General features: G+C 43.0%; 1 protein-coding gene across 1 annotated transcript in view; it reads left to right on the top strand.

Annotated features, from left to right (window-relative positions):
* Positions 1-14,641: 14,641 nt before the first annotated feature.
* ASB5 (ankyrin repeat and SOCS box containing 5) overlaps positions 14,642-18,457 on the top strand; it is a 49,160-nt gene continuing 45,344 nt past the window's right edge. The window contains exon 1 of the mRNA XM_029934048.1: positions 14,642-14,852. Within this exon, the coding sequence (XP_029789908.1) occupies positions 14,657-14,852 (196 nt within the window). The 5' untranslated portion in view covers positions 14,642-14,656. The remainder of the gene's footprint in view (positions 14,853-18,457) is intronic.

Here is an 18,457-nt window from a genome sequence, read left to right as displayed (position 1 = left end):
CCTAGCTATTCTTCATTACATGCTTTCCTCCTAAGCGTGTATCCCCCAAAACCATGGTCAATTTTGCCTTTGTGCGAACTTCCCATAAATGAAATTACACAGCACATTTTTGGGGGTAGAGGGAACCATTACCTCGACGTGATGTTTGCGGGAGTGATGTGCAGCTGAAGTTAGTTTCATAACGTACTGAAGGCCTGGTTCACTGATGGTTTGAATGAATGGAAAGCAGATGGTGTCCATTGGGCGCTGTTCAGTGGCCCGAGTGCCAGCCCCAAAATGGATGTGGTCTCTCCACCCAGTGGGTCAGTTCAGGCCTACTCTTGCTGTTCTGGCCAACATTCCCCTGGATGAGCCTCCTTAGACTTTTTATGGGATTCCTGGGCCATTGCCAACAGCCTGGCCATGTGGTTCATCACACAGAGGACTGCAATATGGGTGAATTTGATGCTCCTCTTTGAGGCCGCAGACGATGGAAGCAAATCACGTTCCTAAAGGAACCATCTGGGTCACTGATGCAGACGCCCGTCGTCAGGGCTCATTCTGGTGAGCCCCACTCAGGCTGCCGCGTCTCCAAACATGGCTGCCTGGCTCCGTCATCGCATCGAACGTGGCAATGCGTGGGCTGGAACAGACTGGGCAAAAGCGAAAGACCGTTTTTCTGCAGAGGCTGACCCTGCATCCAACTAGTGATTCCTGTCTGAGGTTCACTCACTTGTCCCCCAGGTGGGGAGGCTGCATGGCCTGGGGCGCGCCCCCACCCACCCCTGCTAGAACGACTAGCTCAGGGCTTGGACCCTCTCCCGGAGCCATCAGTGGTGCCTCAACACTGGTAACTCTTATTATTATTATTATTTTTCTGCTGATGATACTTCTGTTTCTCCAGTCCAATCAGCTAACCACTGTGGCTCTCGAAGCTCATCTGTGCCACATGTTTGGCTTTCTGGGCCATTTCCCGTCAGTCCCTCAATGGTTTCCTTTCATCACTGTAGATGGGCCGTCAAAGGATCTGATATAGCCTCCACACTCCCCACCATCCACGGACATCCAATCTGGTTGGAACAGCTTCCGCAAAAATAAACTCAAAACGGGGCACCTGGGTGGTTCAGTCTTGATACCGGCTCAGGTCAGGAGCCGGAGCCCCATGCTGGACTCCATGCAGACAGCACAGAGCTGTCCCTCTCTGCCACTCCCCCATTCATTGTCTCTTCTGACACAAAATAAATAAACATTTAAAAAAGAAATAAATAAACTGAAACACTTCTTGATCCACACACCTGGGTGAGGCAGCCTGGTCACACCGAATGTGGCAATCTCCAGAACACCATCCTTTCCCATCTGCTTCTGGGCTAATAATCAGAATAAAAGGAATGGGTAGTTACGTAGACACATTTCCAAAGTTCGGGACTCAGCCCTGATCATGCCTGGGCATAATGCACCTTCCTTCCCCTCCACTAGCAACCAGCCTGGTTAGTACTATGATAGGAGAAGATGGGATTCAGTAGGCACAGAGGGAAAGATTAGGGCTGGAGGTCCCTGGGTGGGGGAAACACCTATTTGGGAACAATGGTGGGAGTGTCTGACCACAGCAAGCCCCCAAAGGCATAAGGTTCCTCTTAGGAATGTTACAGACCCCACCTACCCCTCTCAGGATTCCCCTCTGGAATTTGACAAAAGACCTAACTATAGCCAGAGACGGCCCCTCTTACAATGGAAATGAGCCAATCAGGAATGGACCACCCAGCACAGAGCACTATCAAGCCAAGAAGGGTAGAACCTGAGAAGGAACAAGGGGGAACAGAAGCGGGAGGGCCAACCGGAACCTTAGAAAGCAAGGAGCCTCGCCTGCAGTCCTTGGGCATTCACTGCACGCACTCTGGAAGTCCCTCTGGAAAGAGAGCTCTCCTACTATTCTTCCTTTCTGATCTTATACTCACCTAAACTTCTGCCTGCTGCTTGTTTTGTTTCTGCCTCTTCATTCTTCCAAGTGGCAAGACAACAAATCCCGGGTATTGTGGTAAAAAACCTGCGCAGCACTCCCATCTGGTGGCAGCCAGCCCGCAGGGGTGGAGTGGGGAGAGGGGTGGATATTCACACTCGATTCCAGTTGGAGCCACCTGGATGTACTTCATTTTTTGGAGGGACACAATCCTAGGTCATGAGGGTGATGACTGCTGTGGACACTGCTTGCCACGTCCCCACTACAAGGTCCACACAGGTTATACTTGGAGGTGGAACAGGTCACTCTGTGCTTTACAAAAACTTCCACGTCCCTACTGCATCTGATCCTCCTGGACAGAAGCTCCGAGGGTAAGCAGAGGATAACTGGGAAAAGGGTGTGAAATGATAGCATTTGGAATGGAGTCAGAACATCGCACAGCAGTGGTGGCGGGGAACACCTTAGACCCTGTGAGGTGCAGGAAGGGAGTGACGTTGATGGTCTTCGCCCTAGAGCCTGCCTCACTAATAAAAATGGCATGTTGTAACGTTCTCAAACTGCTGAAGGCACTTTCAGCCTAATGGACGACTGGTCTGACGCCTCCAACCATGTGTTTCTAAGCACAAAGTGATCACCATCCCCTTAACCATAATGGGAAGTCTGCTGGAAGCCACAGGGGATGGCCGCCACTCCTGCGCCGCCCTGTCAACACCTCTGATGTTTTCTGTACCCCCACGCCCCTAGCTATCACTCAGTTTTCCATGGGGTGGGTGAATGCTAGCAGTTGTGGTGTGGACAAACTGGACAAGTTCCATTGATCGTTCTGACAGTCCCCTCAAAAATAAGAACCAGACTCTATTATCAAACTAAACCAGGAACCCTAAGACTTGCCAGCCATTGGGAGGCCATGTTTGGGGCACTGGCTGCCTGAGTTCCCCTCCCCCCAGTAATGTAAGGATCACTCAGGGGGCAGCCCAACAACTGTAAACGATTTCTTTCCAAGGTACCATGAGCATCCTCGAGGTGGTACAATTCGTGTAGGAGACAGGCATTCACCGGCCTTCCTCCTAAGCCAGAGTGGGTCACACTTAAGGAGTGAATTAGTAAACACCACCAGTAGAATCATATGGCCCTCAACTTGTAAGTATAATGGGTTAGAGGTCCCCAGAAAAAAAAAGCTGAGATGTAGCTTTCTTCACTTAAGAAAAGTCATTTCAGGTCCTGGCCATCTTGTGATCTAAGCCTGACTGACACTACGTGCCCACAGCACGTTTCTTGCAGACCTTCCTGGGATATGTGGGAATCACAGAGGAATGGATTTCACTAGTTAATGAGGTTAAGGGAACGAAAGAATGTCGGGCCAGGAGGTACCCTAATCATCCCAGGGGCAATAAATCAGTGGTAAAACTCCCATTGTTGTTTTAAAAGCAATGATTGACCTGACACACATTCTGGAGTTTTCTTTGAGGGATTTAAATCCCTTTGAGCACTCAAACACCAGACCAGTTGGAGCCAAAGAACAAATAGGGACCCTCACTGACCCTCGTGACTCCCATCAACTAAGACCTGGACTCTGTCACCATAAGATGATTTTTGCCCTGATTCCATGCTGAAGTCCTCATTATGTAAGCCCCTTCATGAATATGCATGTGCTGTTAGCTTAAAATTTCCCGAGTTTCATTGTTAAAGGAAACACTGCTTTGGGAAATATTCCCAGTGTTCTCCTTTATAGTACTGCAAGGAAAACCCTTTTTTTTTTTTTTTTTTTTTTTTTCCAATTCTTTGGCTTAGTTCTGTCTTTTGGTTTGACACCCACCAAGAGGCAGACCCACTTTTGGGTAACAAGATGACTGCAGAGATCTCTCCAAAACAAGGCTACCCTTAATTACTTGGAGTTGCTCCCACAAAAATAAGACACTCATTATTTGCGCATAGTCTGAAGGTAACGATCCCTACAATGAGATTATTGCATTGAGAACAGATGGTTCAAAATTTGTCCCTAACTTTAGCTAAAGTGATCAGTAAAACTACCTCTGCAGGCACTCATAGCGTAGGGGGCTTTTCAGCTGCTTGGGTCCAGGGTTCCAAAGGGAATGATTGAAATCAGTACTACAAGATTTTCCTCATCCCACTGCTTGGGGTCTTGCAAATAGTAGACTTATTTACGTGTAATGTGAGAGAAATTGGATGGGTTGGGTCCCAGCCTTGGTTGAGGTTTCTGTTAGGTCTTCAGATCAGTCACAAGGGCTGACAGAGTGACATACTCTTGGGAGAACCAGCCAGAGGCCAAAATGGTATACAAATGAAGGGTGAAGATGTTGGCACACAATTTTCCACGGGTCTCTTGAGTCTGTGCCCTTCTTCTAGGCAGACATACTTGTTTTTTCTCTAGACTCTCCTTTCAAGGATATTTGCATAGTAAATAGCCTTGGTAAATAGAGATCAATGTCTCTCTCTCTCTCTCTCTCTCTTTTTTTTTTTTTTGGATTTCCTTGGATTTGCAACACAGATCCACTGCACATGCAGCACATACCTGGGCCCCTCTGTGTCGTCCCTGAGGGCCTTGGAGGCAAGAAGAATTGATGCAAATGCTTTATTCTTGTCCTCTGACCTAACATAAAGTCTTTGACCCAGGAGGCTCGTGTGTTCACGGCAGCAGCCAAGAAAGTGCTGTGTGGCAGCCTTACTTATTACACTGCAAGTAGAATAGTATCTCAGTTCTTAATGAGGAGGATTTGGGTTTGTTTTTTTTTTTAACTAGTCTGCTTCAGAGTCATTGGGCTTCTTGAATTTGTGGATTGATATCTTTTATTAGTTTTGGGATATTCTCAACTGTCATCTTTCCAACTTTTGCTTCTGATCATTCTCTCTTTGCTCTCAAACACCCTGATTAAATATACATTAGATTTTCTAATTCCATTCCTCTTGTTTTTTTGTTTTGCCTCTTTCATCCTGGATAATATCCTGGATGGCTTGTACTGACTTGGCTTCAGATGTACTAACTTTCTCTTGGTTATATCTCATCTGCTGGAACACCTACCCATTGAGTTTTTAAATTTCAGGTACTGTGTTTTTTAGTTCTAAGGCATCTCTTTTTTTACATATATATTTTGCATTTAAATCTGTGATGTCCTTTTCAAGGATTCCAGTTTCTTGCTGAGATGTTGAAGTTTGGCTTCCATTTCTATCAGGTTAATATAATACCTGACACATACTACGTTTCTGGAAATTTCACTCTTCGAATACCTATGGGTCTGTTGTTCGTGCGGGTTTTCATTCATATTAATTTCATTCATATTAATACATATTTTTGTGCTTTCTTATTTTTGGTGAATGCTAGAATGAATGAAGAAAAATATTATCTTGACTTCATGGATTTCAGTGTATGCATGTTCATTTTTGTTTATCATTGCAAAATATTTACCCAGCCCACTACTGCCTTTGGAGACATTACCATCTAAGGCCAGGAGGGGGAGCTCGCCAAAGTACGCCATGTAGAAAGCTTCACCAGGCCAAGCTAAGAGGCAGTTACCAAGGAAAATGAAGCCAAAATGTCAGGAAACGCTGAGGCCTGAGAATGGCCAGAAAGACAAGGAGGGAAAGAAAATGCTGAACTAATGTGGAGGTTGGTGGTCCAATGAAGGCTTCTCTTGACTTTGTGATGATTTGACATTCTGGGCATCTGACAAAGAAAAGAGCCAAACAAGTTGCATAATTGCGAGAAAATCTGTTGTTAAAAACCGGATAGCTACTCTGTTCCAAGTCCAGACTGAGTCAGCTGATGTAGGGTTTCACATGGGCGAGCAAGGGCCTCAGCTGCCTTGTTCAGCACCGGATCCCAGTGCCCAGCAGGGCCGGGGCCCGGTGCGCACCCAGGAAGCAGCGGTTGAACAAAAGAGCCTTTTCTTGCCTTGCAGAGCAGAGGCGGCGGCTGTGGACATTCAGCAGTGGTAACGTGGAATTCACTTCTGGCCGGAGGGCGAGCTTGCATATTATTTGAGAAAAGGCAGTGAAATCAGAGGCTCACAAGTGAGGACGCCGCCTTTCAAAGGAAATCAAAATTCTCGTAGGCCTTGGCAAGTCTGTGACAGATCTAGGATCCTGTTTTACAGGTAAGCCAGCAGGCTCAGGGGGTTAAGGAACGTGCCCGAATTTGACTGCTCGCGACTGGTCTTCCACAGACCTCGCCTTCCCCGCCTTCCCCGGTTTATCCCAGGACAGGCATAGTGTCAGCGGCTAGACACTCATCACACGGAACGGCTTTCAGGTGGCCAGACGGCTCCCAATGTTTTCAAACACCCACGTGTACAACTTGACTGAGTTCATGGGCCAGTTCAGGGTCATAGTAACATACAACAAAACATATTTTGCCTTCACTATTCTTCTTATTGTGGCCATCACACCACATCTTCAGGTAAGATTTTACATTTCTGGTACCTTCGTTTCTTGACACAGAACTACTGACTCCAATAGGAGACCAGCTTCATTTCTAAGACAAAGTACCTGCCTTCCTTCCTGTGTATCCAAAACTCCCCCCCGCCAACTTCCTTGGTTTAATATTGTCTTAAGATGTGTTTTTGTAACTTGAACATCTACGTCATGCCTTGAAAATTCAAAGCAAAAAATGAAATCTCATAGAAAGCCAGAAATGCCATCAATATGTCAAAATTTTGTCATGAGCCTGGGAAAATACATAAGTAATTACAAAACATTTGTGATGAAGAAATTTCTTAGGAAGTTATAGCTGTCCTTCATACCTTGAAACAAAAATATATCCTTTATTTTGGATCTAACATGGGTTATGAACACTGGGTGTGGGAAAGGGCATATCGTCTCACACTGGTGGGAATCTGCTTTCATTTATGTAAGTGCACGTCCATTGTTGGCAGCTGGGACACTACTACCGGAAGCTGGACATTTTGTTAAACAAGCACACAGCAAAATTTCAGTGCCTGTTACACACTGAATTCTAATTTAAGTAACAAAATAATTCGGACGCCTGGGTGGCTTAGTCGGTTGAGTGTCCACTTTGGCTCAGGTCATGATCTCGAAGTCCATGAGTTTAAACCTCACATTGGGCTCATTGCTGTCAGTGCAGAGCCCACTTTGGATCCTTGGTGTCTCTCTCTCTCTCTCTCTCTCTCTCTCTCTCTCTGCCCCTCCCCCACTCATTCGCTTGCACACACGCACACGCGCATGCTCTCTCTCTGAAAAACAAATAAATAAATCATAATAATACAGTTAATATTTGCTAAGCTCATCATGCAGCATTGAAACCAAACAACAAGTGAGATCGATGCTTTGATAGTGGCAAGTAGTGCAGGCAAGAAACAGACTGGAAAAGAGAGCATATAAGGCAGTATCTATGCTGTCAAGGAAACTGTAATCGCAGGATCCTAAACGCGTCAATCTCAGACTCCAGTTTTATTAGCCAACTGGCCACAGCCCAGGGAAATGGATACGTTTTACCTCGTTGAAGAAATGATAATTATTAATTCCTAAAAGTGTACATATAGAAAGGCTTGATGCAACACTAGTACCTCATCGTACTTCTAATGTGTCCCGTGCTTTGGATCTTCCAAGCGAGGCTACAATGAAAGGCTTCTTTTTAAATAGTCCTGAAATAGATGGTTTGTTCACAATCTTAATACCAAAGACGTGGGTGAGGCCCCTGGGCTTTAACTCAGTGAGATACGCAAGTATTTAGCCAAAGACTATTTGTAACCTAAACGTGGCACAGATGTGCGCTGTCAGTCACGGGATGGGACGGAGGGGAGGACAGTGAGCTGATGGGACAACACGAATGTTTCAGCTCTAACCTGTAAACAGTGATGTGAGAAGAGCTGTAGCAGAAAAAAAAAAGCAGCACTGTTGGAACCCCAACACTTCACTTCAGGAGGTACAATCTTCTGCCGATTACGTGGGCTCTTCAAGTTTCCGTGTCTTCATCTGTTGCACAAAAGGAATAATGATATCTACACCTCATCATTCTTTCTGATGATTCCAGAGAACAGAAATGTATCAGGACATTTTCTGTAAAAGGGAGAGAAACCGCGATTCAGATTGGTGGTTTCATTAACAACAATCAATTTATTTCATGTTACCGTCCTATTCAGTGGCTTCTGGTGCAGCTGGATCCAGGTACATATTCAAATGAAGGTGCCAAGATACTACCTCTCCAAATCTTCACTGTACTCTCCTTTCACTGGTTTAATCCCTAGGTAGGCCATTTCCTTCCCAACAAGGTGCTGTCCTCTCACATCTTTAAGTTTAGACCTTGCTTTCTTGACTGACCCTGCAGAGTTAGGCGATCTCTCCCAAGACCCCGCTGAAGTCGCAGAAATACCCTTCAATGGCTTAATTTGGTCAAGTGTTCTTTTCTGGAACAAGGATATTAAGTGCATGGATGGATCATCTAAAGAATGCACGGTTTACAAAACACACACACACACACACACACACACACACCCCAAAAACAAAACAAAACAAAACAAACAAAAAAACCCACCACATAAAAACACAACAAAAAAACTCCACTGGACTAGATAAAATACCTAGAACACTGCTTGGCACACAGTAGGCATCAATAAGGGTATAGTAATGTAAATACAGACTCTCCTTTCTAAGCCCTCACCATGCAGAGCTACCAGCCTTCGGCCAAGTTTTGCAGGGCCACACACACATACACAGACTAGAATCCGCTTAACCTAAGGCAGCCAGTAGTCTGAGGTGACCACAATAGGTGTTGTTTACCATAACTCAGTTTTTAGGTGAGACTGTTCGAATTGTCTTCAACAAGCCTGGGTGAAACCTAAGTTAGTGATACCTTAATGAGTGATATTGTGGGGGTTTTTTGTAGATTATCATAATGCTGACAGAAATTACTTTTTTGTTCCATTACTCTGGAAGTATGGGTCAAGGCCAAAAGAAAGAATTTATTCCTAAGTAGTACAATCAAACAGAATATAATAGGTCTCAACCCCACCAGTCCCAACTCAGAGTATAAATAATAATTATTATCCTAATTATAATCTCTAGGATGGTTTACCCTTCATTGATAATTAAAGATACCTAATAGGAATCTGAGACACCCTACCCATAGTTCTGCTGTGAAGACATGAGCTATTTATGGCAGAAGCAGTACATCACAATAGCTAGGTCTTGATAAGAAGTTATGACAATGTGCTTTGGTTCACCTTTCTGAAGTGTCCAGTTCCCAAAGTACAGCTTTTGGGTAAGTGAAGATTAGCTAATTAAACAGAATCTACTGAATCGAGATAAAGCTAAGTGCAGTTATGAGTTCTCCTTAAGAATTTCAACTTGGGGTGCCTGGATGATTCCATCAGTTGAGCATCTGACTCTTGATTTCCCCTCAGGTGAGGATCTCAAGGGTCATGGGATCAAGCCCCATTTCAGGCTCTGGGTTGAGCTTGGAGCTTGCTTAAAATTTTCTCTCTCCCTCTCTCTCTGTTCCTCTTCCTCTCTCCTTCTGTCTCTCTCTCTTTCCCCCTCTGCTCCTCCCTTCCTCTCTCTGTCTCAAAAAAAAAAGAAAAGGATTTCAACTTAAAGTGTAAACATTTCTGATTTTATTTCAAATTCCCATGTATTCTAAACACGTAAAACTCCAGTGTGTTCTAAACATCAAAGACTTTCATTTGTTCTTATTTTTTCTCATGAGATTTCAAAAATGAAAAAATGAAGGTTATATTTTCAATGGTATTTTAAGCACAACAGTGAGCTTTTATCTCAGCAATAACAATTTGCATATTGTTTCCCCTTTGATTTTACCAGCCACCATTGACTTTCAGATTTATGAGCAAAAGACTTTTCTCAATTTGCATGTAGTGTGTACAAATCCTTGTCAGAAACCCTTTCCCGGGGCTGGGAAGGTGTCTTCCTATTGTGCTATTAGCAAAATTGCTGTTTGAATTTGTCTCTCTAGTTCTGTTTTTGGGGAAATATTAAGAATAAAAATGTCAACAACAGCCTTCAGATTTCTACCAGAAATTAAGGGATCAGATTTATTTTTTTAAAGAAATAAGCATTTCAGTGGGATGACGTTATTTCCTCTACATAAAAATACTTATGCTAAAGTTTATCAACTGGAATACACTAGGAAGAAGCTTTTTATTTTTATTTTTTTGGTCCCAGGGACATTTTCAATCTAATAACTTGGATCAGTACTGTAGCTAAGTCAAAAGAAGTTAGCCACAGAACCTCTGGAAATGAGATTGTTCTATGAGAATTTCAAGGGTAATCTGTCCACATTTGAAAGTCATTATCATAGTCAACATCCAAATGACATTAAATTAAGTCTCTGAAACACACCAAAAACAAACAAACAAAAACAATTCACATAGTTCCCAGAGATGATAAAGGGGTGGACAGGACAGAGGGAGGGAGTCCCAGAGGGAGGCCATGGAGAGGACTCTCTTCAGACACCTACGTGGTGGAGGGGCACAGAGCCAGTGCCTAGAAGGGTGACAGAGGGGGAAGCCAAGGAGTCTATTTTTCTTTGGAAGTTGCTTTAAGGATTCCGAAGTTGCTTTAAGGATTCCGCCGTAACACTGAGGTCCCTATTCCCAGCCCGTGACCTTGTTAAAATACTGAATTGAAAGTCACCATTGAGCTTGTTGGCCAGACTAAAGATCCTTTTTTAAATCCTCATTCTTTTTGTTCTTAGTCATTTGACCCTGTTTTGAACACTTGATATTTTTTTTTTTAGTTTATTTATTTTGAGAGAGCGAGAGAGAGAGCAGAGGGGCAGAGAGAGGGAGACAGAAAATCCCAAGCAGGTTCCACGTGGTCAGCACAGAGCCCTACACGAGGCTCAAACCTAGGAACCTCAAGATCATGACCTGATCCAAAATCAAGAGTTGGACACTTAACCAGTTGAGCCACAAAGGTGTCTTGACTGCTCGATATTTCTAGTGTGCTCACTCTCCATGACCCCATTCCTTGGCCCCTCTCTTTGCTCCTTCTCTGTTATTGTTCTTGGTTCCTGTCACGAATTCTTCGCTTTGAGTAATCCCCAAATCTTAGCCCAGTCATGACACACTCTCCCTCTCCTTTATTCACAATTGTTGTGCTCACACAAGCTGCTGCCTCATGGAATCATCAGAATATGTATCCCTGCCCCACTAGCTCAGGCACTAATTTAAGCACCTGATTAAATACAATCTCAGACTGATCTCTTCACTGTGCGTGCGACTCTGTGTGACTTTGTCTCTGTCTCTGTGTGTGTAAAATACATTGGCCTATTCAGATTGGAAATGCTTAAAAACAGAAAATGGTAACTTCAGTGGTAACTTGAGCACATAGTTTAGGGTCAGATCTACGTTCAAATAGTGCTGTTACTCATAATGAATGGGTACAGGTCACCAAAGTTCTCTGAACCCAACTTTCTTTATCTTTAATTTTTTTTAATTTTAGAGAGGGTCGGGTGAAGCAGAGAGGGAGGGAGAGAGGGAACCTTAACCTGACTCTATGCTCAGCAAAGGAGCCTGACCTGGGGCTTGAACTCATGACTGTGAGATCATGATCTGAGCTAAAATCAAGAGTCAGACTCTTAATGGACTGAGCTACCCAGTCGCCCTCCAATTTTCTTAATCTTTAAAATGTGAATAACAATAATACTGTGAGAGAGAGTAAGATAGTAAATAAGAAGATTTATATAACATATGTAGCATAGGGGTTCCTGGGTGGCTGAGTTGGTTGAGCATCTGATTTCAGCTCAGGTCATGATCTCACGGCTCATGAGTTCGAGCCCTGCATTGGGCTCTGTGCTGACAGATCAGAGCTTGGAGCCTGCTTCCGATTCTGTGTCTCCCTCTCTCTCTGCCCCTCTCCCACTCTCACACACACACTCTCTCTCCCTCAAGAATAAACATTAAAAAAAAACATGTAGCATATACTGGATTTTTCAGTAAATCATTTTTTCCTGCATTTTTATTGTCTCTCATATCATCCATTCTAGAAACAGAACTGTTGAGCTCAATTTGCATTTGATTGATTGATTGATTGAAACTAACAAGATTAAGACAATTGGGATGTACTGGGCTAATCACCCAAATATCCCTACCGCAACATCTCACTGTGTCCAATAACAGAAGCATTTATCTCAATAAATCACTTAAATTACTCATCAATATTTTATTATTTAAGAAAATACCTACTCCAGGAAAATAGCCACACAATACTTTTCATGTGTTTTTTCAATATGAATAAAGTTATTCATGGTGTTATATAATATGGTCTGTAATGTGAAAGATACAATGTTAGTTTCTATGTGATGAAGTCACTTACTGTGAGTTATCTTATTTAGCCTAAATTTTTATTTGGTGGTTACTTAGGGATGGTAAACATTTCCAAAGGAGAGTATATACCAACACAGAAAATAGAGGTAGAGATGAAGAAACTCATTAAAATAAAACCTGGCCTCTTGACATCATATGCTACATATTAGACAATAATATTTTTCTCCTAGTAAAACCACAGAAATCTAAACTCAATGTCCCAGTGATGGCAGCCTTATTTAAATAAGTGTGTTCCTCAACCCGAAAGAATCCAGGCCCTGACTAGCTGATGTGCAGATAATTATTTATAATAGCACTTACTGGTAAAGAGGAAGGGTGAAACCTTAGACGCACACTTGCATGTGGCTTAGGCGGGTTTTACTTCTGATTCTAAAGCCCTGCAGTGGAAGTCAGTGCAGTGACTCAGAGCATTGTGATGGCCCAGCTGTCCGTGGGCGCGTCTCTCCAGGCGCAGTCACACATGAGTCCCCCGTGCCAGAGGGAAGACCAAGTGGAAGGTGATCGTCATGCCATGACTTAACTGGCACCGTGTCACTACCAGTGTGAGAGAGGAACACTTCGGTAGCTTTCTCTCCCATACCTTGCAATTTATCTTCATTGATTCGCAAAGTGCACGTGAAAGGGCACGCCGGGTCCAAGTAATGGCCACTCATACCATCTAGTTCTCTGCCTGTGAAAACAATACCAGGCAATAGAGAGCTCAGTCATTTCTTTCTAACGTGTTGACCTGATTTATTTTTCTGGGAGCCATTCAGTCACTGGGCAAAGAAGCTACTTCATTGGGCACATGTATCTTTCAGCAACCTCTCTTCTGTCCTAGGAATGTTTCATGTAATTAACTCCAATCAGATCAAACAGCATAAAAAAACATATACCAAGGCAGATAAGCACGCAACACCAGTATGTGCAGGCATCCATATGCCCCTTTATCGTGCTGGTCCACTTGTATTGTCTGTATGTTAATATATGCTATTTTGGAGCTTTTCAAAAGAATTGGGACACATACAACACTGAACAATGACCAAATCTGGTCCTAAAAATGTACGAATAGGGGCGCCTAGATGGCTCATTCAGGTAAGCATCTGACTCTTGATTTTGGCTCAGGTCACCATCTCATGCTATATGAGATGGAGCCCCCTCACAGACTACTGCTGACAGCTCAGAGAGGGCTTGGGATTCTCTCTCCCTCTCTTCCCCTCCCCTGCTCGTGCTCTTGCCTGTGCTTGCTCTCTCTCTCAGAATAAATAATTTTTTAAAGCATGAATAAACTCCCTATGTAATACAACGCCTTTTATTGTGGCTTTTTTCTTTTTGACTTAAGTGCCAAATATTACCACTCTAAATTATTCTTCTTAATAATTTACTCCGTTTGTCTTTCAAAAATATAGCGTGCCTGAGAATGCCCTTACAGACACTTGCAACTCATTCACAAATTAACTCAAATTAGGGTTGAGGATTACAGGTCTAAAAAGTATATTGTTTTGCTTGGTTTTGGACTATATAAAACACTTATGTTTACCTAATAGTTCTCTGAACATGCCACGTCCTTCAGGGAGTGTCTTCTGACTCCTCCCTACGAGGCTTAGGCCCTTCCTCTCAGTGCTCCCGGGATGTGATCCCCGATCCTCACCCGTATTTATCCGACACCCGTTTCCTCCTCTAGACGCCAGATCCTGTGGCACCATCATTACATTCTTCTTTGTCCTCCAGCATCCAGCAAACTATCTGACACCTAGTAGGTGCTTAAAAAGTGTCCTTAAGATGAACAGTCTAAAATGATCACTTGACGGCTCTCCAGTCTATCCATTTATAAGAAAAAAAAAATTTTTTCCGGACAAAGTGAAAGCAACATAATTAGCTAACTGATGCGGACTTACTAAGATGGCGCAGCCCAGGCCACGTGATGATTCACTTTATGCTCTACAGAGCGGACTTCGGATTCGTGGACTCGATTTTATGCACCTATTATGAAAATCTATGAAAATCATTTAGGTTAACAACAGGAAACCCATACACAAAGCCTTCCGACCCTTCGTGACCATTCGATGCCGAAAAAGGAAATTGTCCGTCAGCGGATTCTGGCGCCAGGGTTGGAAATCCTGGGCGGCGGGGTGGGGGTCGCTGCCCACGCGGAGGGTGGAAAGTCCGGGGCCCCGCACGCTGGCAGAGCACGTGTTGCGTGCGCTCGCGGCCGCGGAGCGGCGCCCGGCCAATCGCGGCTTTCGCCAACGCCTTCCGGACAGTATAAATATTTTGAGCCTGGGCGTCTGTGACCAGCTGACGCTCGCTTTCCTGGGGCCCAGCTGTTGAGGAGCATCCTGAGCAGCGAGGGCCGAGGGCCGGGCACAGTTGAGACTCGGATCGCGGTGACAGACGGCACCTGCCGCGGGGCTCTGGGGCCACGATGTCGGTGTTGGAGGAGAGCCGGCCGTTCGCGCAGCAGCTGTCCAATGTCTACTTCACCATTCTCTCCCTCTTCTGCTTCAAGCTCTTTGTGAAGATCAGCCTCGCCATCCTCAGCCACTTCTACATCGTGAAAGGCAACCGCAAGGAAGCGGCCAGGATAGCAGCTGAATTTTATGGAGTAACCCAAGGCCAAGGTATGTTTATGGTTACGCTCTCCGGTTTCAAACGACGGGCCCCCCGCCGCCGTCCAGTGAGACCTCGCGGACCCCTTGATTTAGCGGCCCCTTCAAAGCCACCTGTGTCCTTAACGCCCCCCTTACAAAAACACTTCTTAACCTCGTGGCTTCAGGAAAAAGAACATCATTTTGCTGTACAAAGGTCTGGTTTCATGAAATCGAGGCCTCATGGCAAAATAGATCAGTGGAAACCAGCCATGGAGGATGTATATTCTGTTAAAAAATATTTGAAAACCTTAAACATTGCATTGGTCGCGCTGTAATTCTAGAGGCTGCAGTTACCGATGATCCTTCTTCAGTTGCCCTTTAACACGCTCCCGGATTTTTAGGATTTTTAAACCAACTCTTTAGTCGAAAGTAAAACAAGTGTTGTGAAAAAGAGAATTGCTGAAGGTTGCATTTGTTTTTGACGACGTTTATTTTAACAAGATTATAAAATAAAACACGGCATGTCAAATAGGATTTATGGCGTGTGTTTTTCTCGAAGGAATTGTCGTAGCCTTGCTCGAGTGTGTAAAAACTTGGTTATATGAGGATAAGAATATGAGTTAACAAATTTTTTGAGTGTAACCAAGCACATTTATTCATATTTCTTAGAAGAAACTGAAGCATGAGACCAAACGAGAAAGTCATTTTAACCATAGACTTTAAAGGTTGTAAAACCGTTTCTATTCTATTGGACTGATGTTCTTTTTATACAGTAAAACAGAGGTTATGATGAGCATCATGGTGACATTTTAGCTTCTTACAGCCTTTTGATTAATTTCTGGTTTGAATATCAGCAGGCTAGTATACACAGTTTAGACCCCGAATTCCTCTAAAGTAACTTAGATTTTCAGAACCCAAATGTACTATCAAGGAATGAGAAAACTTTATTTTTTTTAAGAAGAGCATTTAGAATGGAAAGCCTGCCTTCTTCACATCTGTTTTTCTACTTCTTCCATTTGTGGAATACTTCATTCTAGAAACTAGGTTACTCTATAGGTATGTCGAATGCCGAATAAAGGTAGAAAGTCTTTTTTGGTATGTGAGATGGATAATAAGTCTGTTTTTGCCAGGAAAGAGTGCTCTTATGCAAAGTGAGAAATTTATGTACTCGATTCAAAGCGTGGAAAATCTAAATGCCAGTATGAAACTCTCACAAAAAAGATGGCTCCAGAGGGAATAGGCAGCATGTAATCCTTTGCCCAGCAGCCCAGCTTTGCAGAGCTGTAACTATTTAAATGTGGCGCATGCTGTGTTGGCAAATGGAATATTTTGTTTAGAAAGCACAAACATAGGAAACTAGGTCTTAAAATAAAAACCATATTTCTAGGTATAAGATTAAATTGATCATATGATCATAAGGTGATAAAAATTATTCTCATGCACAGCTTATAAATCATTACTTCATAGTCAAATCATGTCTACCTATTATGAGAATTGCCTGACCGACATAAAAGTGTGGAATACTGGCTAAAATTCTATGCTTTTTGTGTAGTGACATAAAGTGTCAATTTTAGAGAAAGCTATGGTAGCTCCGTTTTGTGCAGAGTCATAAATAAGTGGAGACAATTGTTTCTCTTTAACATGATCTCAGTGCACTTATGCTGGAAGTCACAGGAATATATGAAATTCCTTCCATGTTCCCATCTAATTTTATGAGTCTGTGGTAAGATATATTAGAACTCTAGGATTATGTCCCAAAAAAGAAAAAAAGAGGGGCGCCTGGGTGGCTCGATCGGGTAAGTGTCCAACTTTTGATTTCGGCTCAGATCATGATCTCACAGCACAGAGCCTGCTTGGGATTCTCTCTTCCTGCTCACTCACGCTCTCTCTCTCTCTCTCTCTCTTTTTCTCTCTCTCTCTCAAAAATGAGTAATCTTTTTTTTCTTAAAAAAAAAAAAAGGAAAGTAATAAATCAACACTCATTAATGGAAAATCTCTTCCTGGGAGTATAAATTGGGAACATAAGTTTTTAAAAAATTTTGTTTTGTTTTGTGTTAACATTATATTGATTTAACAAAATTTTTTCTCATATCTTGTATTAATCTATATATTAAACAGTAGACTATATTATGATTTTGTTCAATGCAAGCATAATTAGTCTCCAATTTTACTGTAATATTAGGAGGACAACCAGGTACCTTACGAATTTTTTTTTTTTTTACAAACTCTTGATCTCTTACCTCTAAGAGTCAATTTTTCTTTGCCTAGGGAACTATTAATGTCTCCATTTTAACATAACTCTTCCTTTTATTTCCTACAATCAAACTATTTTTATTTTGTTTACATTTTATAATTACTAATGAGGCTTAATTATCTTTGTTTAATCTAGCAATTTCCTCCTGCCTAGGAAAGATTATCACCTTCATTCCACTTTGAATTGGGCCTCTCTTTCCTACTTTCAAGACTTAGCCAGATTGTTCCCTAACATTTCTGAGGTACAGTTGCCAAATTCCATGAAATAGGAGATGATGTGTGTATTTTCATGTCTTTAATAACCACAGAGGACTCTGTTGACAACATTCTGGATGTCCTCCCCGGGAGCCAGAGTACTTTGGTATGAAGTAAAAGAAACTGTGTCTTGCTAGAGGTTATTGCAAATCAGCTCATTGTATTTGATCAATGTAGGGTAGAGTGTTTTCTTCAAGGACTTTCCAGTCAGGCTTGAGACCAAGGTCTGATTACACAGTAAGACACCTGAAGGCTAATTGGCAGCCAAAATAGCTTAAGATGACTTTCTTCTCTATCTCTCTGGGATGCCAATAAAACATACGCATTTGCCCCTTCCCCTTTTGTACTGAAGACTTATCAATGCCACCGTCGCAGTGAAGGGACGTAGTTATTGTGATTTTCTCTGTAACTACCTCCTGTGTCATTCTAGCTGATAAATGTGCTGGTTATGATTTCTAAACTATCAGAGGACTAGTCTGTTTTTGAAGCTAGCACTATGCTTGGAGACTAACAGTGAGGCTCACAGGAGTTGAGAGATGTTTTTAGCTGTGGTACCAAACAATACCGAGAGCCAGTGAGGATATAGGGGAGCACACTGATTTTATGAAGTCACGCTAAGGGCCTAGAAAAATCCATGACCTACTAATGCCCCAGAGACATGTCAAGAGACCCAGAGGGTAAGGGTAATACTTTTCATGTTCTATCTTAGGTTCTAAAGAAAGTTCAGTAGTTTTACCTACAAATGGACAGAGCCAGTTCTAAGCATCTATTTTTGAGCATGTTTGGTAGCAAGCACTGTAAAAACAAGATATCAAAAGGCCAAATGTGGGGTGCCTGGGTGGCTCAGTCAGTTAAGCGTCCAACTCTTGATTTTGGCTCAGATCATGATCTCACAGTTCATGGGATTGAGCCCATGGGGCTCTGTGCTGACAGCACGGAGCCTTCTTGGGATTCTCTCTCTCTCTCTCTCTCTCTCTCTCTCTCTCTCTCTCTCTCTCTCTCTGCCCCTTCCCAACTTGTGCGGATACATTCTCTCTCTCTCTCAAAATAAATAAACTTTAAAAAAAATGCAAGATGTTTTTTTCCACCTGCAAGTATTTTATTCTAATTGAGGAGGCTGATCTTGA

This window comes from Suricata suricatta, chromosome 1 (genome assembly GCF_006229205.1).
Source record: "Suricata suricatta isolate VVHF042 chromosome 1, meerkat_22Aug2017_6uvM2_HiC, whole genome shotgun sequence".
Lineage (NCBI taxonomy): Eukaryota > Metazoa > Chordata > Mammalia > Carnivora > Herpestidae > Suricata > Suricata suricatta.
This window is presented reverse-complemented; position numbering and strand designations above follow the sequence as displayed.